We start from the raw sequence: 26,566 nt of genomic DNA on the forward strand, positions 1-26,566 counted from the left end.
CCAGTCCCCCTGTGGATTAAGCCACTCCAATAAGTTCCGTTCAGCTAAACATGGTTATTTTCACAAAGGTTAAACTTTTTAAAAGCTAGAAGGGACATTCGTTTGGTGAGGGCCTCCATAAAGGTTCTTAATTGGTTCTAAAGTTCCATGAATGCTTGACTTCATTTAAAACATTCACAAGTGTACTGAGATTTACTAGTGCCTGACACTGTTGTGACCACCCTGCGATAAAATTAACTAGTTTAATCCTAAAAACAACCGATGAGGCAGGCCCTGTTACATCCCCAATTTACAGAAAAGGCACCGGAGGCCTGGAAAGTGTGAATCTGCCCGAGGTCACACAGCTGGGATGAGGGGTTCAAACCAGCCAGGTGGCTTCCTGTTCTCATCTGCTGCATAGGTTACACCTGAACTTACAAATAACACTGTTTTTGCATGGAGTTCTGTACACTTGTTTTTGTTTATTTGTTTGTTTGGGTGTAGAAAAGAATTTCTTTATTGCCTTGCCAGGAAAAGGGGGACACAGCGGGCTCCTGCCCTCAAAAACTGTGTGTCCCAACCCAAGGCTTTGGTGAGGAGTTTTATAGCAGCGGCTCAAGGGTGGGTTGCTGATTATTATCAGGGTGCGTCAAACCGTGACCTTCTCTGGAATGAAGAACGCTTCATCAAGTACTTAACATCTTCCATTTGTTGGGGATTTTAGTTTTGTAGAAGAGCTCAAAGATATTGTTATGTGTATCCTTTGAGGCAGAACCAGGACCTGCCCCAAGGCTGCACTATTGTTTTTTGACTGCTCCTCCCTTGTCTCTGCATCACCTCCTTTCCCTGGTCAACAGCTGTTTGAACCTGCCCTTTGGAACTTAGGGAAGGTCATGGAGGCTGAAACCTATTTCCTACAAACAAGAAACAGGGGACACAAAAAGGCTTCTGTGGCTAGGAGCCCCACAACGTCCTCCTTGGCTTCAAGAGGAAACCAGGAAAAAGGCCACATTGCTGCTAACGAAGTCCTAAGGAAAGGTGTTCCTTCCCAAATGGGTTTGGATGAGGCACTGGTTTTTATGAGGAAGTTACATCAGACCATCAATAAACTCTTGTAAGATTCTTCCATCCAAAGTCGCTCTTTTCTTTATTCGTGTTTATACCAATTATCTGTTCCTTGAGAATGTGAAAGAAGTTTCTGGTCAAACTTTCTTTTGAGACTGATGGGGGTGTGTTCGGGCCAAGTTGCTCCAAGACGTGCCACTCTGGCATGTGGATTATTTAGAGCTGAAAGGAAGCAAGACCCGAAAGACTCAGCAAGGACCTTTGAACTTCACCCTTATTGCCTAAAATATTTAAGATAGAAAGCCTGTTCCAGGAAGGAGTTATCACCGTAGATAACTGTAGTAAAGTACTGAACGAAGTGCGGTAAACAGGGAGGAACCTAGCAAGGCCCATCTGATCAAATACATTTGGCTTTTTTTTTTAATTTTATTTTTTAATTTTTTTTTGGCTGCGTTGGGTCTTGGTTGCTGCATGCGGGCTTTCTCTAGTTGCGGAGCATGGGCTCTAGGCACGCGGGCTTCAGTAGTTGTGGCACGTGGGCTCAGTAGTTGTGGCCCATGGGCTCTAGAGCGCAGGCTCAGTAGTTGTGGTGCACGGGCTTAGTTGCTCCGCGGCATGTGGGATCTTCCCGGACCAGGGCTCGAACCCGTGTCCCCTGCATTGGCAGGCGGATTCTTAACCACTGCACCACCACGGAAGTCCCACACTTGGTTTTTTAAACAGCGTTTCATTGCTAAGTAGTTTTGCAAACCACTGACCTAACCCAGACTTACATTTTATAGATCAGGACACTGGGACCTAGGGACAGGGGCTGAATGGCGGATGCAGGGCAATCCCCGTGAGACCACACCACCCCCTGATCCAAGGAGGCGCTCTGCTCGGGAGCTGAGTAACAGCGTGACCCAGAGGACAGGGCACCAGCAGATCTCGGTCTAATACTGGAACCGTTTTCTGTGGATCAGGGCTGTCATGGCACCTGCCCCCTGCCCAGTGAGGATGATATGAGGTCATCTGCATTCACTCAGAAAGCCAGGCAGCTTCCTCGCCCTCCAGACAATCAGTGGGGAGTCTGGGAGGCAGAGCTGAACTGTGAACTCACTTCATGGCCTCACAAACCTCCGGATCAGAGAGGGGAGTGGGGCTGACATTTAACCTCATCTCATTACCTGGGAAGAAACCCAGAGGCACAAAGGGATGCCACCCTCCTGAGCACTTCCCAACATGGGATTTCAGGCAGACCAGACCAGGCAGGAAGACAAAACAGAAAGAGTCAGCAATGCAGGGATGCCGCTGCCACCCACCAAGGTGAGATGCGTCTTCAAAACGGAGGTGGCCACACCCTGAGTCAACTCCAAACCACAGAAGGATGTGTGAACAACTCCAGGTTTCCTGACCACAGCAAAGAACTGGACATGCAGCTCACTGGGTGGGGGGCACTGCCCACCGGGGGGCAGGAGGGGACCAGGCTGTCCTCAACCTCAGGGAAGAAACCAAAGGCCGGAGGGACCCAGACAGACATGTCCCCCTGCCCAAGGGACCCAGACAGGCATGCACCCGTGCCCAGGGTGCTAAGTTTGCTGAGGGACCCCAAGCTGCTCTAGCCACCCCTAGATGGCTCAAGTTCTGATGATAATTCTATGGAATTATCATTGTTCATCACTGAATACAGGATACGGTTTCACAAGCAACACACTGCTGAACAACGCAGCTACTGAACCACGAATAACCACGTATGTGCCCTTTCAGCGGTGATTTCAGTTTCACAAATAATCATGACCATGAGCATTTCACACCTAGTAAGACCCGGGCAGACAGCTGGGTGATGGCGCAAACACTGCAGGGGCCCCTGGCCTAGTAGTGTCGGGGTCGCTCACTGAGAATCGGTTCTGCTCTTTGTAACCCCAGCTGCACTTGTATGTAACTCAGTACAAGGGTAGACACCTGTTGATTCTCTTACACGTACAAAAAACAGGCTTCTTTTAAAGAAAGAAAAGGACAGTGGATTTCATCAAAGGTTTTTATTTCGGCTGCTTTAGGACCCTGACTTTCTACTTTCTGGTTCTGAACATGGCCTAGCGTTTCTGAGCACCGGGAGGGGACGCCCCGGGTTCCTTCTATTTCCTAGTCCCGGTGGATTCAGGCGAGACCCTCGCAAACTCACCCATTACCCACCAGACAGGAGAGCTGCGAGGCGGGCAGGCTGCAGGATGCAGAGCTCGGGGCTTCTGACCATGCGGCCTCCGATCTCAGAATCAGGCAGGGCCTTGGTCATATGACAGAGCGGCTCTGCAGGCCCCCAGGATCTGCAAACAGCTGTCAAGGCTTAGCAGTGACCAAATAAATAAGAAAAGCTATCGTTGAGTTTACAGAGCAGCACTATTGGTTCTTTAAATAACAAACCCAAACAGAAGTAAATGAGGGGCCGGGGCATGCGTGGAGGTGGTAGGGGAGGGAGGGCAGCGTCTGTAAAGTGTTTTTCGGGCACAGGAATCCTGGTCTAGCCTGGCACACCAGCTGCGCACGGAGAGGTTGGGACTGCGGGTCGAGGCTGTGCATGCCATTTCCAACCACACTGGGCAGTCAAAGTGGACAGAGCTAAAGGAGTCAGCCCGTTCACAGAGGTGTGAGCAGACTACACGTGACAAGTGGTCTCCAAAGCCCTGTGTTTGCGCATGCGTGCGGACACACACACACACACACACACACACACACACACACACACACAGTGGTTAGTGTTGCGCTGTTCAGCCGGGAGGCCGTGGGGGGAGGTCCTGGCAGCCACATGCACCGACACTCCTGCAACAGGACGCATCCTCAGGCCACCGACAGGAAGGGGAAGAAGAAGAAGTTGAAGGCGAACTTCACGGCGCCGTGCACAGTGCTGCGCCAGTCCCGCTCGACCTTCACCTGCCGCCTGGCTGGTGAGAGCTGCGCCATGCAGTTGAGGCAGCTGATGGCCTTGAGCTCGAAGACGGGCCACTTGCTGCCCAGGCGGCCCTCGAGGACGGTGCTGAACTCGATGACGCTGCCCTGGCGCAGGTGGAGCAGCACGTCCTTGAACTCGCTGCTGGCCCGCAGCACGATGTCCTTGGTGATGTCGTCCTCCTCGGGGCCGCGGGTGCCGTTGGCGCCACTGTAGGGCATGCCCACGGTGATCTCGAACTTGTGCCGGTCGAACTTCTTGATGTGGCAGGGGTGCTTGGCCAGGAGCTTGAGGCGGCAGAGCTCCTCCTCGGCCGTGGAGACGTTGCCCGAGCTGCAGGACGGGTAGGCCTCACCGTAGAGGCAGCGCACCCAGTCGCCGATGAAGAGCGGGAGCATGTTGATGGCCGACTCGGCGCTGTTGTCGATCTCCGTCACGCGGACATACTTGAAGCGGCCGGTCCACGTGACCCTGTGGCCCTCCAGGTGGCTGCAGAGGATCTGGGTGCGGGCCATGTTGGTCTCCTTCCAGGCCCTCGGCCCGCACAGGAAGCCGTACTGCTGCCAGGTCAGCGTGGAGTTGTAGACCTTCATGCCCTCCGAGCGGTACACGTAGAACCAGCAGAAGAGCACGATGGCCGTGAGCCACACCAGGATCAGCTTGACGATGGAGCTCCGTGTCAGGGACTTGACCATCTCCACCATGGAGAAGTTGGCCCTGGTCCACCAACGGACCAGCAGGGGGATGCTGCAGACCACCATGGTGACCACAACCTTGGTGAGCTCCAGGGACAAGAACCAGTGGGCCAACCGCACTGCAGCCATCAGCGCCAGGCCGGCCACCAGGATGGGGAGAGCGAAGAGGAAGAGGAAGTAGCCGATGGACGCACGCACCAGCCCCAGGCCGGTGGACTCAAGCAGGATGACCACGGAGAGCTCGCACCACATGAAGCAGACCAGGTAGGGGACCAGGTAGCAGTAGGCGCCCTTGAAGTTTCTCAGCTGGGCCATGCGGAAGAAGAGGTACAGCAGGTACACATAGAGCAGGCAGGGGATGCTGACGTTCAGGACGACGAAGTGGCCGACGGGCACCGTGAAGAAGGTCTGGCCCAGGAGCTTCAGGTAGCGCCAGTCGACGGGCACGGTGGGCAGAAGGGAGAGCAGGCCGGCCGCCACCTCGGTCACCAGGGCCCTCCTGGTGTAGGGCTCGGCCGAGGTGCTCAGGCTCATGTAGCTAGTGACCGTGAAGAAGACGGACACGACGGCCAGCTCCGAGCAGGGGATGCAGTCCTTGCTGGCGATGGGGAAGGAGAAGATGACGAAGAAGACAGACAGCAGGAAGTGGACGTAGGGCTCCAGGTGGTTCCAGCCGAAGTTCCCCTCGGCCTGCTCCACGTCCAGGTTGGGCTCGAATCGCAAGAGCAGGCTGGTGAGGGCACGGAAGCTCTCCCAGGCCTTGCTGTCCTGGAAAACCTTGAGGGTGCAGATGACCATGGAGATGAAGGACAGGTAGAAGACGACCAGGGGCACGAAGAAGGCGAAGAAGTCGATGGTGAGGTTGCTGACGATGAAGAAGAAGACCAGGGCGTTGATGTGGTGGGTAGGCACGAGGGTGGACAGCCAGTGCAGGCCCGCCCGGGACGCCACATCAATCAGGTACTCTTTCAGCTCCATGATGACGTGCAGCGGGTATCTGACCACCTGGGAGGAGGGGTGCAGACAAAGGAGGGGCACTGGAACGTGGCCGGGGTGGGAGCCCCACTCTCTGCCGTGTCGCTGCTCTCTGTCACTCACCCGCACTGCCCCCGGCTCTGGGCAAAGCGAACTCACCCATCATTTCAACCACGGCCAGGCCCTTGGTCCGCACGGTCCCTCCACCTGTAACACCCTCTGCAGGTGGTGATGCTCCAGGTGGTCTCACGAACCTTCCCTCGATCCCGCCCAATCCTGCAGGGCCTGGCCCCTCCCTCCCACCCACCCCTGACTCCCAGCCCTCCACCAGGGTCTCCAGATTTATGAGGGCTGGTCTTCGCTGCGAGACCTGGGGCGCCTGGCAGAGCCCACCTGGCCCCCTCTTCCCTCCCCACGGGCCTCACACTTGCAAAGATGACAGAGCACCGGGCTGCTTGCGTCTCAGCCACCCCTGTGGAGGGGACGTCACCGAGCCTCAGCGGCTCACCCATCCACCAAGGGGGAGAGGAACCACTGCTTTACCGGCCTACGCTGGGCTCTGACAGGCCCAGGAGCGGAGCAGGGACTCTGGGAAGGAGAGTTCGGCAGCCATGTGAATGGAAAGGGTTCAGCTGCGATGGGGCGGATGCGACGTCTTCACTGTGACAGGAGGCCCGACACCAGCCGCCTGCACCCCCCACCCCTGCACACCGACTGCTAGAACAGACGCACAACCCTCACAGCCACGTTCAAGGGCAGCACCGCGCCCTGCCTTGGGTCCCACTCCCCCGGGCTGTGCTCACTGCAAAGAGCATCAGAAACCCTCGGCCTTTTCCGCAACAGAAGACGAATGAGGGGCTGTGAGGGAAGCGAGGGCGATTCTGCCACCCAGGGTGGCCCCCATACCTGCCTGGTTCTCTGTACAGAATCCCGGAGGCCTCCAGCCCCACCACGGTTCCGGGGAGACGGGAGGGAAGCCGAAGGGGGTGAATAAAGAAAGTAGCTGTGGGCAGTGCCGGTGCTCACTCGGTCCTCCTCAAGGAGGACTGCACCAGGGGCTGGGTCCTCGCGGAGGTCACCCACGCCTGGGGGCAGCAAAGCCCAGCTGTGCCCAGAGCCCGTCCGAGGGGCTACATGACAGAAGCCCTGTCAGCGCCCCGGTGAGGTGGGCAGCACAGCCTCCACCCACACCCTGGGGACAGACTCGCTCTGCCCCACCCACCAGAGGGCCGAGGAGGGGCAGGGATCCTGGGTGTGTACAACTGAGTGACAATACTGGGGTGCGGCCGTCATCTGCCCAAGAGCTGCGGCTGGCAGGCAACTCAGGATGACCAGGACGCCCGGGAGCAGCCAGGAGAGTGAGTCCTCCAGATGAGAGTGACCCGGGCTCACAGCGGAAACAGGAGTGTGTAAGACTGTGTCTACAGACACACACGCGCGTGCACGCAGAGCTGCATTCCTCCCGACGTGTTTGTGACGGTCCACTTACTCTCTGTTTTAGAATGGGCAAGAAAATGAACAAACCAGTAAACCAACTAAGGGCCCCCCCAGCTCACTGGGGCCAGCTTCCCAGAAGCAGACACAGCACCCACCCCATCTGGAGGTGGCACTAGGGGACGTCGGACGCCATAATCCTTGGTGTGGATTTCTGACACTTGCCAGACAGCAAACCAGTGTCTCCAAGAATAACCTGCTCCGGCTTCCTCTGGGAGGGGCCCCTTCGGCCCAAAGCCACACCCACCAGCTGAAACGCAACAGTACGCAACAGCGATGGAAAGAGCAATGGAAAGAACCCGTGAGTGCGTCAGCGGCGGCCTCTCGGCTCATCCCTGTGGACGGGGCGTTTCTAACCAGACAGATGAGAGGCCCCCCAGGGCGGCTGTTCCCACAGCCGTTCTCTCTCTGCACAACCAGCACTGGACAGCTTTGGGGGAGCTAGCCTGGAGGTACCCAAGCAGCTGGGACCTTAAAACTAATCTGAAATCCTATCCTAATGCTCAAAACCATTCACACTATTTTTTTTTTTTTTTTTTTTTTTTGCCCATGAGGCCACACAATCACATGGTTGAGAGGACCTTTAAAAGACACAAAGCTTCTAGAACCTGATGTCCAATGGTGCCAGCCTCTGCCCGCACGGCGAGGCACCTGGGCCACCATGACCAGTTCTCTCCTTTTAAGGTCCCAATTCTGTCCCTTGTAGCTTCTACCCAAGCCCTACTTCTTGGGGCCCCACCAAATTGTGAGACTAGAAACCTCTTCTGTAGAGAAAGCCCAAACAAATTAAAATGAACTTTTCTTTGAGCAGGAGAGAAATTTTTAAAAATAAGTAGGGGGACTTCCCTGGTGGTCCAGTGGTTAGGACTCTGCGCTTCCGCTATTAGGGGCACAGGTTCGATCCCTGGTCGGGGAACTAAGATCCTGCATGTCGCACAGCGCGGCCAAAAAAAAAAAAAAAAAAAATGAGTAGGGAGTCAGTTCACGAAAGGACAGGACAGGGCAACCTGGCCAGGGCTGTGGTCACCAGTCGCTCGGCTAATGTGAGAAACCGAGCAAACAGCCTTTTACAACAGGGGAAGCCGACCAAGGAACCCACCGCTCACTCAGCAGGTCAACTAGACTCTGCTCGGACCTGAGTGAATGTTCATGTGCTGGATTCTCAATCATTTAATACAAAAACATTATGCCTTTAAAATATTCCTGAATTCATCTTTACGAAGGTTTCATCTGTCACCAAAGGCTTGAGAAGAGGCAGCTCGGAGCCTGGAACATCCCTGGGGGTCACGTCAGCTCGCAGAGAGGCATCTGTCACTTCCCACTGGGGTGCTGAGGGCTCCCCGGGCCCGCGTCCTTTCTGTCCTCCAGGGGACTAATAAAGGCTGGGACAGCTTTTAGTTCCAGGAGACACCGCTATGATTCATTCTCTCTTTTTCCAAAGGCTTTTAATGAGACAAAGTGTAAAAGAATCAAAGTGCTCTGACAACTTCAAAAACTGAAAAAAAAAAAAAAAAAAGGAATACTTCAAATCTCTTTTTCCCAAAAAGGACTTTCAGATATCTTACAGCACTGAGCTTGTTACCCGTAAGGAGGGTAACATAACTTGCTGTCCAAACCAGGATGCTTTTGAAAGCAGGCATTATTAGTAATTATGCCAGAACAATGCAAACTACGGTGTCCAGGCCAGGACCACCTGGCCCATGGGTCTTCTCCCACTACCCTTTCACCTTTGACCCTCACTGGCATTTGGGGAGCACCTCCTCTTTGCGAAGAACCACAGCAAATGCTCCACCTTCCCTCGCTCGCTTTAATAAGAAAACTAATGTCATTTGTGAACACGCTTAGCCCAGGCCTGCTTCCGAGTGGGCCTTCAATAAAAGCCATGGCCTCCCTGGTTGGCTTCCTGGGCCATCCTGACCCCACGTCTCAGAACCTTCACCCTGGACACCCTACCTGCCCTCAGGGACTCTCACTCAGCTTGCTGGTCCTGAGCGTGGCCTTCACACCCACCTCTCTGGGCTGCAGCATCTCTGTGGAACTTGCTTCCAAGTCGGCCTCTCCACCCACCGAGGGCAGCTTTCTGAGCCTCCACCTCCAGGCCCCAGCACGGTGCTTACACTGCACTGCGTCTGGGAGGGTGACACGTCAGCACACGTCCTGTCACCAGCCCTGACCCTGCTCGCACACACACAGCCCACTCTCCCACGCTGACGGCAGCTCACACACGTTCCCAGGCAGCTGGGGATGCACAGAACCCGATGGATTCTTGTGTGACTAACGCCAGGACCTCTGTGACGCTTGGTCTGCTCAGAGGCCCTGGTGCTGGCCGGGGCCCTCCTGGCCAGTCGTGGTGATGGACCTGTCTGGGGCCAGATAGCCAGACTTCTGTAAATCCTGGTGTTCTCGGCAATGTGAGATACAGACACAACTAATTCAAGCCCGTGAGCTGAACTGGGGGAAATCTGGTGAAGGGCGGTGTGGCCACACTGTACATCTGCACCCTTACTCACAACCACGTGACCAGGAAAACAAAAGCTGTGACACCAGGGCCACACGAGCAGCCACTCCTGGCTGTCACGCTAAGCCTCCCTCGCTCCCTGACGCCACTGCTGCTTGCTGGCCAACGGTGTAAGCGCACGCTCCCCCCTTCAGGTCGGCCCTCGGTCACCTCCCTGCCACTCTCTCCACACCACACCTGGCTTGCTCCCCGAGCCCCTGCAGATCCAGATAAACAGGCACCACTGCAGGGGCCTCCTGGCCGCCTGAACACAGCACTTTGCTTTAGGGAAAAGGCATCTTCGAGGAACTGACCTCCACTCTGTGCCATAAACGGATAATTTTTCAAAATGACAAAGTCTAAGTGAAAGGTGGCCTCCAGGGCACGGCATCCTGTCCCCCGATGGCGTTTGGCAGGGAAAGATGAGAAGGTGCCTCAGCTTGTCCATCACCCACTGAACCTGCCCGCCCCCGACAGTGCCCTTGGTTTCAGAGCCTGAGCACACGTGAAAGGCCTCCCTTCACAAGGACGCGTCCTTACGCAGTTACGGTGACGTCCCTGCAGGACGAGCCTCCGCAGGGACAAGCTACACAGTCCCTGAGGCCCCTGTGTTGGGCGAGGCCCCCCACCTACAGCTCCCCGGGGAGCGCTGGGGGGCGCAGGGCGGCGCAGCCCGGGCCGAGAGCCCTCCACGGGTGCCTCCAGCCACGCTTACCTTCAGGCGCAGGGGCAGGTCCTCGGGGCTCTTGCCTGCCAGCTCGTCATCGTCGTCGTCCTGCAGGAACAGGTCGGCGGGGATGACGCCCTTGGCGTACTTCTTGGTGATCTCCACGAAGTCGTCCAGTGCTATGTAGCTCTTGGCTAAAGCACAGAAGAGAACACATGGGGTCTGCGAGACTGCAAGCACTGTCACCCCGCGTGGCCAGGCGAGCAGGGGCACGCTGGCTGGGCCAGGCAAACCCCTCCCTGGGCCCGGACGACGGGAGGAGAGACGCAGACAGGCCTGCCGATGGCCTCCTCGCCTTGGTGATGTGCTGTCCCTCCCCCGAAGCGGCCCCCTCCCTAGCTCTTCAAGCCTAGGGGCTGCCTGAGCCCAGCTCCAACGCTGACTCCTCAGCCACCGTCACCGCCAGGGCCCCTGTGACCCTTGCCCTCCCTTGGCCCTGGCTGCTCACAGCACTGACGCCCTGCGGCTCAGCCCCCTCCTAACCCTGCCAGTCAACGCGTATCCTCTGAGGACCTACTGTGTGCCGGGCCTACTGTGTGCCTGGCACACCTTCACTACCTCCACCCGCCATGTTCTGCCCTCTATCCCCCACCTCCCCACAGCCCATGCTGGGTGCCCCCAGGCCTCTGCCTGTGATGTCTGCTTGGCCTGGAGCACCCCCCGGTGCCCTCCGAGGGCTAGCTGCCTCCTCACCCTCACTGGCTCGGGCACCCGGCGTGCTCGCAGCCCCCGGCAGCTCTTTGTCCTGCAGGGACTGTCATGCTGCCCTCGCTGTCCCTCCAGAGTGCATGCTCCCAGTGGGCAGGGTCCAGATCCCAGAGCCCAGAACACTGACACCCAATCAACAGCCCCAGAGGGACTGAAAATCCATCACGCCTCCAAGACCCTGGAGGCCAGGCCTGGACTGGCAGGAGGGAGCAGACACGGCGCTCGGGGCGGTGGGAGAGACAGCACGGCAAGGGGTGTCGCAAGCGCAGGACCGGCGGCCGTACTCACATTCGCTGCTGACCAAGCGCTCTAGCACCCGCCTCTGCTTCTGCAGCGACTTGGGGACGGGGCCAGGCTGCACCCCTCCATCTGCAGGGGACAGAGCGGATTGAGAATCGGGGCAGGTTGACCGCCCCATTCCCTGCAGCCCCCCGGGAACCTGCCAGTGTGCCCCGGGGACTGCAGGGCCTGGTGCCTCCACGCAGCCCCGGAGGGCAGTGCAAGGGCCACCCCTCAGGACTGTCACCTCTCAGCTTCCGCCCCAAGGGTGACTCAGGCCCCACAGGGCACAGCCCATCCCCTGTACAGGCGCGGCCTTGGCACTGGACACACCATACCCTCCGGTCAGCCTAGCCTGTCCCCATACACCTTTGCTGCTAGCGTCGTCACTTGGCGTGATGCTCCCCTGGAGGAGAAAGCGCCGCCCCTACCGCCACACCCCCAACCTGGCAGGCATTCACCCAGCTCTCCCGCGCCAGGCTCCGAGGTGCACCTCTGCAGGGGCGGGGCGGGCAGGAGTTGGACCAGAGCGCAGACAGTGACAACAGGAGAGGAGGGGCACTGTGACTGCGGGAGGCCACGGGAGCCCCGAGTGGAAGTGGCCAGTGGGGGCGGGGGCAGCACGTGCAGGTGGCGCTGAGGCCTCACAGGGTCTCCGGGCCCCACATGGGGCAAGCACGCCTCTTGGGGGTGCTGCCACCCGGCCACCTCTGCTCGTCCCGGAGGGGCAGGTCAGACAGGAGTCCTGCCCTGAGATCCCCAGAGAAGGGGCAGAGGTGCCCACCCAGCAGTCCTCTCTGACGGGTTGGCAGGTAGCTCCAGCCCCCAGCATCTGCCCCTCGGGGCCGGAGAAGGCTGGGCGAAGCCCTGGGCAGAGAGTCATTTTCTGAACAGCGGGAGGCAGGGGCTCCTCGAGGTAATGAAGTCACAAGAGTCAGGTGCCCCCCGCGCCACCAACCCAGGGAAATGGAGAGGCCACACCCAGTCAGGGACGCCCATTCTCCTGCCCCATCCGTCCTTCTGGCTGCTGCCCGTGCCCTTTGCGGAAAGTCAAGTTAGAAGGAGATAGGGAGGGCTGCAGAGGCTGGCAATGAGGTCCGCCCTGGACAGACTCTTGGGGGTTCGGGGACCTAGGTCCCTGCCCACACCTCTCACCCTCCCCGCACTCCCTGTCCCTCAGGAAGAGCAGGACACCATTGGAACGACAAGGCCTGTGGCTCTGCCTGTGGGCAGGAGGGGAGGAAACCCCAAGGCGCAGAGCAAATCTAGGTAGAACCAGGGGAAGGGCCTGCTGGGCGCCCAGACCTCGGACTGAGCCAGGGCTCAGGGCACAGCTCAGGGCGGGGACCCCAGAAACAGGAGGATGCCCAGGAAGGACGCTCCCCGGCTTTACAGGACACCTGTGAGGTCCCCACAAGAAGGTCCCTGGAGCCCCCGCTTTGGCTCCCATGCGGAAGCACCCAGGACTCCAACACAAAGGCCCAGGAGGCCGCACGGCAAGGCCGCGTACCGTGCTCGTTGACCTGGCCCACGTTCTCCAGCAACTCCGACACGGCCACCTGCTTCTTCTTCTTGGGGTTGAGCTTCCAGTACATGACGAGGGCCGCCTTGCGCACGGCCCGCTCCAGGTCGGTCTCGGAGGAAAGGTGCCTCACCTCCTGCTCATTCTCGGAGGTGATGCCTGAAAGAGGGGAGGCATCAGAGCCCTCGCCTCACCTGCCCAGAAGCTGTCAGCGACGCCCTGGTCCTGGCCAGCCCGCTTGAGGGGTTTGGGAAGGGATTCCTGCAAGCGGCTTTGCAGGCACCTTTGTCACCAGGGCTGAAACGAACATCTGACCAAAAGGACGTCTGGCCAAAGTCCCGGCCGGTGGGCGGCTCGGCCTGGCCTTTCAGCAGACACTCACCAAGTGGCCATGGTGGCCTGGTGCTGGGCAAGGACTCCCCATCTTCCTGGCTTGCTCCCCCCTCCCCATTTCACCCTCACAAGGACCCTCTGGTGGGATGCTGCTGTCCCCGCCTTACAGATGGAGAAACCAAGGCACACAGGGGCGGCCTGGATTGCCAAGGCCACCGAGTCAGGGAGGCAGAGCCGGTCTCAGACCCTGGTCAGTCTCACTGCAGTGAGTGGCCTGGGTGCAAGAGCGGGGCATCCCTGCATCCACAGCGCCCGCCCCTCCTAGGGCGCCAGGAGCAACTGTGTCCCTGCACAGACGGCCCTTTCCCAGGTAGGCAAGACTCACCCATGGAGAGACCGGGAGCAGGTTTCATGGGCTGGTCAGCAGCTGCCTTTCCCCCTGCTCCCCAACCACCTGGACGTCAGCAAGGCCCTTCCAGAGGGCAGCGAGACTAGGGATGGAGGATTGGGCTTTTTCTCCTTTGAAACGTCTCCGAAACTTTCAACCAGAGCCCACGTTTATGATCGGTAAGCACTCAACTGCGAGAACGTGGAGGCTGTGGGTCACACGAGGCCTGGCCCCCTCCCTCACACGCCCTCTGGTCCTCGGGCCTGCCTTGGCTCCCTCAAGGCGTCTGGGAACCACTGGCTCCAGTGAGCTGTGCGGGCCACACTGACTCGATCGGCCAGTGCAAGGCCGTCCTGCCTGCCCTGGAACAGGGAAGCTGGCTTGGTGAGAAATTTCGGCTAGCAAAATATGACCAGTCCAAGTTGTCAAAGGCATCAGCCTAAGGTCCAGAGAGAGTAGATTCTATATAATAAATGTTACTTTAAAACATTACAAGGCAAAACCAGAAGAAAACAAATACCAAACTACAGAGCACTTCTCTCTGGGTTTCAACGTGATGGGTAATTTCTATCTTTATGTTTTCTATATAGTTCAAGTTTTCTTTGATAACAATAAACACTTCTACAATCTGAGGGGAAAAAGGCCCCTTTCTGACACCCACTTTCATCTTTCTTCTGCGGTTTGAACCTTCAGGAAACACTCTTCCCTGACACCGGGAACGAGCCATTTCCCTTGGGCAGGATAACCTCGTAAGTGTCCACACGTGGCCAGGCTACACATCACTGCCCCTCCCAACACCCAGACCCGTCCTGGCGGTGAGTGCCAGCCTGAGCGGGTCTTCACTGGCCCATGGTCCCAGCTTCTCGGCTCAGACTGGATGGAAAGTCAGTTCAGAAAGTGCCGCTCTGACCTCAGGCCCCCGTCGTGTTCTCCAACTTGGCTCCAGGATCTACTCCTCAATTTGGATTAGAACCCAGAGGGTATCTCCTTGTAGACACCACCACAAGTTAAAGAGGATGAAAATGGCTTCACTCCCTAAGTATCACACGTTATACTCCAAAAATGTCTAAATGGCAAAGCCACTGGCATAACAGAAACCACACTCATTGCTCAATGGCACTGCCAGCAGCAAGTTTTCCTGCTGCTACTTTAGTTGTTAATTTAGCAAAGCAGCACGGCATGCCTCATGCATCCCCCCCCAGGCCTCTTGACCCACCTTTTCTGTCCGCCAGGCACCGGCGGAGAAGCTTGACGGCCTCACGCCGGCCCTGCTTGGCGGCGAGGGTCAGCCAGTCGACGGCAGTGCAGTTGTTGACCTCTTCATCCCCGTCGCCGGCAAGCTGCAGGTAGCGTTTCCCCACCTGCAAGCAGGACCCCGTCACTCCACGTGCTGCAGCGGCCTCCACGCACAGCGCCCGGGCTCCCACGTCCTGCCCTGAGCTGCTCCCCGCAGCTGGGCAACCTCGGCCTCCTTCTCCCTCTCCGCCCGGTGCTCCCTGCCAAGGGGGGGTGTCAGGACCCCTCCCCCACTGATGCGATGAGAGAGGGGGTGGGGCATGAGGACAGGCAGGAAGCAGAGGTGGTATCAGAGGAGGTGATGCCCAAGATCAGGTGGGAGCTGGACAGAGGAGGTGAACACGTATGTGCTCCCCAGAGGGCGGAGGGAAGAAACACCATGAACACAGAAACGCAACAAACGGGGGCCTGGACACGGCGGGCACAGTCAGGCCGCTCCCAGCTCCCAGCTTGCAGGCACCAGCTTCTCCCAGACCCACCACGCTGCAGGCCGCGGCCTGAGTCTCCCGCGGACAGCAGTGCTCACCTCCGTCTGTGCCTTGGGGTCCCCGGCCTTGGCCTTCTCCAGGACCTCTTCAAAGGGGGTGTCCACATCTCCCTTCGCAGGCCCTTTAACACGGGAAAACAAGCAGATGGACTGTCACCAAGGTGGTCCTTGTCACTTATCTGAGGAGGGGAGGGGACGGCAGGAACAGACGTCAGCCCCAGGTCAAGAGCGTGACAGCAGATGCAGAGAGAAGGCGCCAGGAAGCTGCTTTCCTGGGAGCAAGGACCACAAAGCTGCCCGGCGGCGGTTCCAGTGGCTGCTCAGAGCTCGTGGTGGGAGACAAGGGACAGAGGGGGGCACCGGTAACCACCGTCGCCCCCTCAGCTCACTGCAGCCAGAGCGGCTGAGCTCAGGCTTGAACGGAGTTCTAGAAAGATCCGAGGGCTCAAGTTCAAAAGCCCCTGAGCTGGAGAACCTGCACCCCAATGCCCAGCGCCCCAATAAACAAACCAAATTCATGTTTTCCAAGACTGTCGTCTATACACACGACTGATTTTTGGAGGTCATAATCACGGTACATACATTTTGGTATATATATATATATATAAAGTAGTGAATCACAACCAATTTCCCATGTTGCTCTGCAGTGAAATGCACCATTTCAGTGGCTCAGAAATCCCATCAGGGTTCTGGGCCTCTCCTCTCCATCGGACCTTTAGGTTATTCCCATACTCCCTAATTTTATAAAACAGTGCCAACAAACCATTCTGTAGGTGTATTTTTTATTGGGGGGGGGTCATTCTCCCAGCACAGGTTCTTCAGGTGAATTACTAGGTCCAAGGGTCCAAACATCATACAGCTCGTGCTATATTTTCTTTGTAAAAAGCTATCCTAAGTTACAAAAGCATCACGTAACTTCATCGATTTCACTACAGCCTCTCCTGCAGTGGGCAGCATAACAAAAACTTTTTTTAAAAAGATCACTTTTTACCAGTCCCTTTCTTTGATTTAAGCAACCAATACCCGGGCCTATGCCCGGCACCACACCTCGCCTCGGCCATTGCCACAGCCCACCTTAGCAGGTGCCTAATTGGGATTAACAGACTCTTGCTCTCTAGACATTTCTGGAAACAGAAGGCAGAATTCAGGGAAACACGAACAGTCCCCAGGAACACCCACCGGATGACCAGCTTTCCCTACCCCTTCATCCAGGCCTTTCCCAGAACCAGGTCCGCCAGGCTCAGAGCCAGCCCCTGTGTGCAGGGTGCCCAAATCTACGGCACCCAGGAGCCCAGGGGGAGACGGCAGGGCAGGGGCCTAAAGCGACGCAGCCTAGGAGGTTCAAAGGCAGAGGTCACACCTAGTTTGGAGAGGACACGGGGGCCGGGTGGGGGTGTCTGGGGACGGCTCAAAAGGAGGATTCTTAACGAGACCCACAGGTCAGGCACCTGTACTGAGACCCTCTTGGTGGACAGCTTGCAAACATGATGATACCTCTCCCTGAGGAGTTCAGCCTGGGTTCCCTTGACCAGGTCCCAGGGACCTAACCCAGAGATGGCTTCAGGGCCCAGGACGTCCATCCCACCCCGTGGCCCCAGACCTCGGTGCTTCCTGAGTCATCAAGGTCAGTTCTCCCTTCGGCTGCCGTCACCCCCTTCAGCAAGGGCGGGAATGAACTTTCTGGCCAAGGGCTCAGACGAAAGAGAACAAATGGGAAGGGTGGGCTCGCAGGGAAGGAGGGTGTGTGTGTAGAGAAATCTGACCTGCCTGTGAATCTACCCTTAGCGTCAAAGTGCCTCATGACCAAGGGAGAGTCATTTTCAATCCCATCGTCAATATCCATCCAGTAGGACGGTTTATGAAGAACGAGACGCTTCGTATTAAGTGCCTGGTCCAGAGTTGGCGTTCCCAGTGTGCGTTCCTTTCGCCTCCCCACGTCCCACCTCTCGGCTGACCCCAGGGCCTTCCTGGCTCACTGAGGCCACACTTCCCAGCCCAACACCAGGCACCTCTTTGAGTTCACAGCTCTTTTCTTTACTCACTAAATTCACAAGTCCAAGGTTCTTTTTATTAAATCAGAATATGGAAGATTCAGGCACAGATCTGTTGGCTAAAAAGGTTATTCTGTCCGTGATTAATTTTTCGCAGACATTGTCCACAGCCTGACATTTCAAGAAGTCTCCTCGATATACAGAATCTCTTTGAAACAGGCACCTCACCTCCCTCATTACCCTCCTTTCCATTTGGCACCGGCAGAAGTAGGTCTACAACTACTCAAATGTTGGGCTCGTGCTGCGAACCGATCGGGGGGTTCTGGCTTGTTCCAGCCAAGGAGGAACCCTCACATAAAGACCACCGCCAGACGCTGGCTGCGTCAGCGTGGATACCGAGGGCCACTGAACACACGAGTTCTCTGCGGGCTTGACTCTCATTCCTGGCCTCTTCCTAACCCTAACCTGATGGCCCCTTTGGGGACCCACCCTCCCCCACTCTCACAGGATGGCTGCAGCAAGCCTACTGGCCCATCCATCTCCCTGACCACAGCAGCAGGTTCAGGGAGGGACACAGACCCAAGTCAGGACAGTGGGGTCTGTGCTGGGTGCTGGGCAATGTCTCTTCCTTCTGCTGGATCTCAGCTGACAGACACCAGCTTGGAGGCCGAGGGCTGCCCTGGGGGAAGCCCACCTGAGAGTGAGGGCACGCAGGAAAGCAGAGCTGGGGGCAGATTCCCAATCATGTCATCTGAGTCCCTGGATACTCTACACTGTGCAGACATATGGAAGAAACAAATCCCCTGCACCCTGTTGTTTTGGGTTTTTTTAATAAATTTATTTTATTTATTGATTTATTTTGGCTGCTTTTGTTCTTTGTTGCCGTGCGCGTCTTTCTCTAGTTGTGGCGAGCGGGGGCTACTCTTTGTTGCGGTGCACGGGCTTCTCACTGAAGTGGCTTCTTTTGTTGCAGAGCACAGGCTCTAGGCACTCGGGCTTCAGTAGTTGTGGCGCACGGGCTTAGTTGCTCCGCGGCATGTGGGAGCTTCCCGGACCAGGGCTCGAACCCGTGTCCCCTGCATTGGCAGGCGGATTCTTAACCACTGCGCCACCAGGGAAGCCCCACACCCTGTTTTTCTTTTTTTTTTTTTTTTGCTTATGTTAATTTACATCGGGTTTCAACATCACCAGCAACTGAGAGTGTCCCGACTCTAGCTCATTTTTGAAAGTCTTTCTATCAATCACAAAACGGCAATGGCAGAGCTGCATGGCCCTGGGTAGTCTCCTCACCTCTGTGAGGATCCACAGAGGACCAGCACACCCCCTCCTTTATACTATTTATCTCCTGCGGATCCCACGCCTTTGAGAGACTTGTATCCACCACACCACATTAGTAACTGATGCTCATTTTGTCATGAAATGGGAGGAGAGTCCCCAGGATGCTGTCCCCTCCCCCCAGCACAGCCCATCTCCATTTTCCTGCGTCTCTCACGGTCCCACCAGCCTTTACGGAGATGATCTGTGTCCCGCAGGTCTGACCCATCTCCATCCCCCAGTGTCAGACACAGCTCAGCAAAAGCTGAACAGACGGGAGGGGTGGACAGGGGACCGACAAGGGAATGGTCTCAAGCTTTCACCTCTGTCTCCCCAAATCCTTGCACAGGGCCTGGAACACAGCACACTCTTGGCCTGGAGACTGAACTGCCAAGCTCACCTCCCTGATCTGAGCAGGTTCTGAGTAGAAACAGACAAAGGTGAGTGGCGAGCAAGTCATCCTCCCACTCGTCACCCACCCCAGGGCCGTGGGCTGGGGAGCCTCAGGCGTCCCTTCCCAGAAGTCCCGAGGGCTCTGCCAGCTCCCCAGAGACGGCTGAGAGCAAGAGAGAAGTTGGCTTCCATTCTCCACAACTGCTGAGATCTAGATTTGCTGGAGCACATTGTTTAAATGGTTGAACGCACGCCAAAGGCTCTTAAGAGAAGAGCACAATCTGAAACACACAGGAACTATGATGCCATACTCCTGTCTCTAGGAGCTGCTGCCCTTCCACTGCCTCACTCGCTGGCCCTGGACAAGGCCTTAGGCTCCCTAAGGCCTTAGGCCTTAGAGTCCCTGGTCCTCTCCTGACACCCACCACGTGGGCTGCGGTGAAGGGAAAGGTGATAAGAGCCCCAGGGCATCCCACGTGTCCTCCTCATCGCTGTGGGCGGCTGGGTCACCTTGCACCAGGGGCTGTCCCAGCAGCCTTCGTGATGCTGACTCTGGTTCTCATGAACACACAAGGAGGACAATCCCTGCGACCCCGTCTTTTCCAGGGGCTGGCTAAGCTCCAAGGCGGGGGTCCCGGGCAGGAGGTCTGAGCTTCCCACAGGCCCAAGCAGTGGTCATGGACCTCGCCCATCATCACTCACCCAGCAGACGTTTACTGAGCATTGGCCCCGGGCCAGTCTGAGCTCCAGGAGCCAAGGGCACTGAGCTGAAGGAGGCAGGACCCCCGCCCCCCTACCCGCCCAGGGGCCAGACGGGGACAATCACAGTCCAGCAGTGCAGGCTCAGGGGGGCGGCGGAGGTACCAGGCATCATCAATCCTGATGGCAGGGGCTTCCTGGAAGAGGTGACACCCAAGACTTGGAATGCAAAGGGGAGGTTAAAGGTAAGGGATGAAGGGCATGCTGCCAAGTTTCCAAAGGTCCCAGGAAGCCACCAGGCCGGAGACAGCCTCACCGCCCCTGCCATCTGTCCTCACGACAGGTCATCCTGGAGTGAGGGGATCGGAGTGATGGCCTGACAACCAGACAGACCAGGGCTTCAGTCAGGGTCAGGATAAAATAACGCGTGTACAAAACTCCCTAACTCTTCACTAGCCAGCACCTTGACCGGACAAGGAGAGAGCGCGTCGTTTGTGGCTGTGGCCTTGTCCCCAGGACAGCAGGGACTCAGCGCTCCGCATCCCCTCCCGCACCACATCGTCTCCTGACCTTCCCAATCCCGCCGTCCCGCCCTGAACCCCGCTGGGAAACTGCCCCGCCCACGCCCTGCACCCACCTGGCAGCTCCAGCCAGAGACCTGGAGTCAGCCCAGCTTCCGGGGGCCTCTCCACCTGCCACGGGCCTCCCTGCTGGCCTCGGCTCCCACGGGTCATCTCCACGTAACAGAGGTCATGCCGCTCCTCTGGTTTAAATCCTCTAACGTTCCCCAGAACACCCATTCTCCTTATCCCGACCATTTGAGACCCCACTCAGTTGGCCGACCTCTTGACCCTGCGTCCAACCCCTGCCCAGAGCCATCAGCCTGGGAGCCCTTTGTGCCCTGCACGTGGCGGCGGGCCCTGCCTGCCTTGCCCACTGTCTCCTGCACCCGCTGAGCAGGCAGGCCCTCAGTCAACACTGGGGTGAACGTTTCCTGCTGTGTCCAATTCAGTGACAGTGACGCCACAGAGAGAAGTGAGGCAGCAGGGCCCAGCTGTGGCGGGCCGGGACCCCGAGGGTGCCAACTGGCCCAGCGCTTGCTCAGTGCTCCCCGCCCCTCCCCTCGGGGTCAGAAGCCAAACAGAGACCACATGTGTTTCCTGACTCTTCTTATCTGAAACTGGCAGTCTTGACTTGGTCCGTCCTCTGAGGCCGTTTTGCTTCACCCAGATTGAAACCAAGTGCGTTCCCAGCCCCCGTCTCCTGGCCCCGCAGCTGTGGGGTGTTTGTGGCTGGACAGAGATTCCAGATCAGGCCCTGGCCTGCCCAGAGGCCTTGGAGACGAAGCAGAGAACGCAGTGATCTTTGAAGGAGATATGGAGATCAGAAGAGCCCAGTGGGGCGAGTTTCTGGGGACAATCAGGCACTAGTCCAGCGTGATGGAGCCGCAGAGCTCAGGCCCTCTTCACCCAGAGCTCGGAGGTCCCTGCAGCTCCGCTGGGCATGGGGGCAGCGTGGGACAGGAGACTGGGATCACCCCTGTGCCCATCACTCAGCACTGGCTGCTTTGGTAAGTTGATGGCTCAGTTTCCTCATCTCTAGATGGGGACAAGAACAGAGTCTCCCTCTCGAGCTACCGTAAGGGGTCACGTGAAGCCCCCAGGTCTGCAGTGCACATGGCAGACGCTCCCCACCACGGGTCTGGGGCCCCTGCATGGGGCAGGGGCAGTGCTGAGCTGGGGGTGCTCACCTCAGGCAGCTGGCTTCTCAAGGGGGAAAACGAAACGGCAAGGCTGGGCGAGCTGGAGAAGGGCGGGGCGCGGCCGGGGACTTCCCTAACTCATACAGAGCATCTGGAGCAGCGGCGGCCGAGAGAGCCACGGCGTCCTGCCTCGTGCAGGACACAAGGAAGCACGTGGGCGCACATGCACACGTGCGCACACGCACGCACGCACAGCTTGCAGCACAACAGCCTCCTGGGGGAGAGAAGAATCCGACGCACACGTGAAGCCCCTACACCCAGACACACAGAGCCTGGAGCTGACACTGAGACCGGTCGCCCAAGAGGGACTGAGTGGGGCCGTGAAACTGGAAGGCTGCCCCGACATGCGAGGCAACACCCCAGGAGAAGCCTGAATAGGAAATGAGATGGGCTCGGGGGGCAGGAGGCTTGATGACATCCACGAAACACATCGAGCTCCAGGCACGGACGCTCTCTGCGCCACCGCGCAGGCACCTAAGGGACAAGGGGCCTTGACTCAGCACCTCGCCCCATGCGCCATGCTCAGAGCACAGGGTCCTAGCACATGGACTCCACATGGCTGGTATGACTGCGCCCACTTTACAGATACAGAGACAGGCTCAGCGAGGCCTCCCAACTCCCTCAAGGGCACACAGCTCAAGGCCACCAGCCCAGCCAAGCGTCCCACCTCAGCCATCCCGGCACCATCTTCCTGCACCACCTCATGGCCCTGACACTCAGTAAATAAACAGCTCATGTGGACAGACGTACTCCAGAGTCCCGGCTGGGGTGCACTGGCACCAAACCACAGAGCGTTTTTCAAACTACAGACTTCGACCCAGAAGGTCACGGAACCAATTTTACTGCCCACAAGCAGCATTTGTTTTTAAATAAAAGCAACAGAATGGAGGCTATCAGACAGCAACACACACACTAAGGACAAGTATGGTTTTGGAAATTTCCGTTCCCACTGGATGTGTGCGTGTGTGCGTGCAGGCCCGTGGGTGTGTGAGTCCGGTTACGACAGCACATGTCTTTCTTGCTGTGGGAGGAGGTCAGAAAGTCGAAGAGGCAGCAGTGCCTTGAGAGCTGGGTAGGATTTCAACAGGTGGAGATGGCGATAGCATATTTTGGGCAGAGGTTCCCAGGTGGCAAAGGGGAGGTGGGGGAACAGGGAAGGCGGAGGCGGATTTGAAGAACGTGGGATGGTCTCGGTGAGCAGGAAGGAGAGGGCGGTGATCCATGGAAAGAAGTCACAGGGCTTTCACCACCCACAGAGCTTTTAGACCTGATGTCCCCAGCGGGCTCCGTTCTGATCGCCGCACCTGTAATCGGAGCCAAGGTCCCTACTTCACAGGTTTGGTCGCTGTGAGAATAAGACAGACGCACTGAGAAGCACTCGGTGGATTATTAGAAAAAGTAACGCCGATACCAGCTATGTTTTCCCCAAATATCACAGCCAGAGGTCCAGGGATCCTCCCTTTCTTGGAACTCACAGTAGACTTGAGGATTTTTCCCTACAACAGCCCCGAAAGCACAGAGGAGCCTCTCACACAAGGCTCCTGTTACAGTCCGTTGCCTGGTCCTGCCCCCGCTCACTCCTGGTGTAGCTCAAATCGCAGGCCAGACACGAGAGCATCACCAATCCGAGCCTTCCTTCCTCGCTGCCACCCCGTCACCTGGAGGCCCGGGGCTCTCTCTACCCCAAGTCCACCCCCGGCGAGGCCATTTCTTCCCGCTGGCCCTGCCCGTGCTGTGCCCTCTCCCCAGGCTCACTCTTGCTCAGGCGTCATCTCTTCCCACAGAGCAGGGCCCCACCTCCCCAGCGCCAGGCCCAGGGCCACTTCTATGCTCCCCACGAGACCGTGGACTCCTTGGAGACAGGGGGCAGGCCTGACTCACCTGTGCTGCCGATGGCCACTCAGGGCCAGCAAAGGGCCGTGCTCAGTGAGCAGCAGGTGGACAGAGGACGGACCAAACCCTGGTGTCCCTCCCCCAATGTCAGCAAGGCTGCCAGCACCACAACCAGCTGTCGCGTCGCACCCGGGTCCTCACACTGTCTCATCTCTTCGCCTGGGAGGTGCTTCCTGGGACAGAGTGGAAACCTGAGGAGGCCCAGAAGTGGACTGGGGGGGAGGGGAAGCCCTTGGAAGCCTGGCCTGGGGATGGAGGATGGTGGTCCAGAGGGCAGCGGGGACCTGGGCCTGGGCCCAGGCATATTGCAGGCTGGCAGCCAGTCCCCAGGGGGAGTGGCCACGTGGGGCCCTCAGACCGGGCAGAGCTGCCTGACTGAATGGCCCCTGAGCAGTGGCCACGGTGGACAGGGAACAACATGGGCTGCCCCGAGTGCTGGGCGGGACCAGCTGGGGTGGGGAAGACTTCCTCCTGCCACCTCCCCCCATACGGTGCCTGGTGGGGACCCTGAGCAGGTGGGAGCTTGTGCTTTTGATTATAAATAAAATAAGGAAACGTGAAGTCTGCTGCAGCCCAAGTTTGTGAACTTAGGAGCAAAGCCCGCTGCAAGGTGAGAGTCGAGGGGCCCTGAGTGGAGCAGGTGGGCCCCCGACCACAGGGGGTACCCTGCAGGAGGAACCTCGCAGGGGTGTCTGGACCACGTGCCAGGACTCGGGTGCTCGCCCTGCTTCTAGAACACCCCCAGGGGAGGACAGTCCAGCTTCTCAGGCCCCATCCCCTTACCTGTTCCATCCACCCTTTCTTGGCTCCTGGCATGCGAGGCCTGGGGCATGGCCGAGGCAGTCGTGTCTCTCACATCTCGTCCAGGTCCAACCTGGGGTCCGGGAGCTCGGGGCGTCCCACTCTTCTCCTGCTCCACCGAGGTGGTGGCATTGAGCCGTGAGCGGGCCTGGGGCTGTTGTGGCAGCGGTGGAGACCGTGGGCCAGAGGGGCTCGGAGGACAGGCACCGGAGGCCATTCTGCAGTGAGAAAAGCGGAGGGTCAGACACAGGAGGCCAGCCAAGCCCAGTCTGCTCTGGCCTCTAGTTTCTGGTAAAGAGAGGGGACGGACAAGGGAAACAGGGTGGGGGCTGCCCAGCATTCTATGTGATCTCATTCAACCTCACAACAGCCCCCGTAAGACACTCCCATTTTACAGAGCAGGAACTCGAGGGAGGAAACACTCAAGGCCGGCTGGCTGGGCAAGTCCCACAGCAGGCGTGAGCCGGGCCCTAAGTCTCAAGGCCTTGGGTCCCTGCCTCACCAGGCATGAGCCACGGGACCTCGGGTGTGCTCATCTGAGAAGTGGGGATGTAGAATGTCGCGAGGATTCAGTGAGATGGTCCACACAGGGCACAGTGCCTGGCTGTGCTGGGATGAAAGCTGGCCTCCGAGTACGTCCACCCAAAATCTGTGAAGGAGACCTTGTTTGGAAGAAGGGGTCCTTGCAGATGCAGTCACGGATCTTGACATGAGATCATCCTGACTTAGGGTGGGCCCTAATCCAGTGACTGGTATCCTTATAAGAAGAGGGAAACACACAGACACAGAGAGGAGGGCACCATGTGAAGGAGGAGGCAGAGGTCAGACAGATGCAGCTGCACGCCCACGGATGCCAAGGATCGCCAGCAACACCCGAAGCCAGGAGAGGCGAGGGAGGACTCTCGCTCAGAGCCCCCAGGAGCAACCAGCCCCGCCGACATCCTGATCGCGGACTTCTGCCTCCAGAACTATGAGACAATAAATTTCTATTGTTTAAAGCCACCCAGTTTCTGTAACTTTCTTATATGAGCCCTAGGGAATGAATACACTGGCACAGAGTGAAAGTTAAATAAATGTGAGGAGAGGGGAAGGGGAAGAGGAGGGATAGGGAGGGCGAGGGGAGGAGGGAAGGGAGGGGAGAGGGGGAGCGAAATGGGGAGGGGAAGAGAAGGGGGGAACACAGCCCCTGGAGCCAGGATGTAGTCAGACCTGCCCGCCTCCCAAGCCCTCCACGCTAGGGCTGAACCACAGAACAAATATCAGGGAACACGAATGCACCAGATGTGAACACACACTAGATGTGCAGTGACGGAAACCATGAAGCTGGTGTGTCAGAAGAGATGACCGGAACAGACTGGCGAGCACAGAGCGTCTACCACAGGGGAAAGGGCTCCATTAGTCAATAATGCCATTTAGCAAAACAGCAAAAACCGCCACTGACACAATTAAGGGCAACCATGAGCCCCAGACCGTGGAGCTGAGAGCTCTAGGAGTTCCCCAGCCAGGGAACCAGGATCAGACACAGACCCTGAAGAAGTCGGGACCACGTGCACTGTGCGGGGGATCCCCAAGGATCCCATGACCCTCACCGCAGCCTCAGGGCCATATCCATCCTCTTCACTGAGATGAGGAAATGAGCACAGAGCAGGGAAAGCCCGGCAATGAGGAATCTGGCTCCCAGACTAACCCGTCGTAGCTGTCGCGCTTGGCTGTGTCCACCAGCTCTGTGGTCCTGAGCAGGCCACGTCCCTCTCTGCACCTCAGTTTCCTCAACTGTAAATGGGGACAATCGTCTTACACTTGGGGACACTGTGAGGACCACATGAGACCAGAGGCCACAAGGGACCAGGTTCCCAGGCATCCCCAGTGCCCAGCTCCAAGCTCTGAGACTGCCCCGAGCCTGCCAGAGTGGCTGCCTGACACGTGTCTGCAGACTGCTGACACAGCAAGAGTCGGAGGGGGCCCCAGGTGCCACACGCCACTTCCCCGGGGCTACACAACCAGGTCTGCTCCATTCCTACTAGAGATGGGTCCCAGAGATCAGATCTCTGTCCGCCAAAGAACCCTGGAGATTTCAATCTGGACATTCCTCCCTCAGAGGGACTGAGCCCTTATTTTAAAACATCCCTCTGGCTGCAAACCAAAAGCATGTCAAGCCACATGGATCTGCTTGGAAACCAACACAGTGCTTGGTGCTATTTCCAAACACCAGGTTTCCCGGAACCAAACAAAGAGGCAACTTTTGTGAAATTCGTCATCTGCCTGCACGTGCAGACCCATTGGGCAGGTGGCCAGCTGTGGGCGGGGAAAGTCAGCCGGTGATTTAGCAGACAACCCAGTTGTGT

At 57.8% G+C, this 26,566-nt stretch overlaps 1 protein-coding gene across 1 annotated transcript in view; it reads right to left on the reverse strand.

Annotated features, from left to right (window-relative positions):
- Positions 1 to 3,053: 3,053 nt before the first annotated feature.
- Positions 3,054 to 26,566, reverse strand: part of WFS1 (wolframin ER transmembrane glycoprotein) — a 28,281-nt gene continuing 4,768 nt past the window's right edge. The window contains exons 2-8 of the mRNA XM_030845118.3: positions 24,204 to 24,439; positions 15,408 to 15,490; positions 14,802 to 14,946; positions 12,853 to 13,023; positions 11,352 to 11,432; positions 10,344 to 10,489; positions 3,054 to 5,667 (exon numbers count right to left, since the gene is read on the reverse strand). Coding sequence (XP_030700978.1) covers positions 3,859 to 5,667; positions 10,344 to 10,489; positions 11,352 to 11,432; positions 12,853 to 13,023; positions 14,802 to 14,946; positions 15,408 to 15,490; positions 24,204 to 24,438 — 2,670 coding nt within the window. The 5' untranslated portion in view covers position 24,439 and the 3' untranslated portion in view covers positions 3,054 to 3,858. The remainder of the gene's footprint in view (positions 5,668 to 10,343; positions 10,490 to 11,351; positions 11,433 to 12,852; positions 13,024 to 14,801; positions 14,947 to 15,407; positions 15,491 to 24,203; positions 24,440 to 26,566) is intronic.

This window comes from Globicephala melas, chromosome 5, assembly GCF_963455315.2.
Source record: "Globicephala melas chromosome 5, mGloMel1.2, whole genome shotgun sequence".
NCBI lineage: Eukaryota > Metazoa > Chordata > Mammalia > Artiodactyla > Delphinidae > Globicephala > Globicephala melas.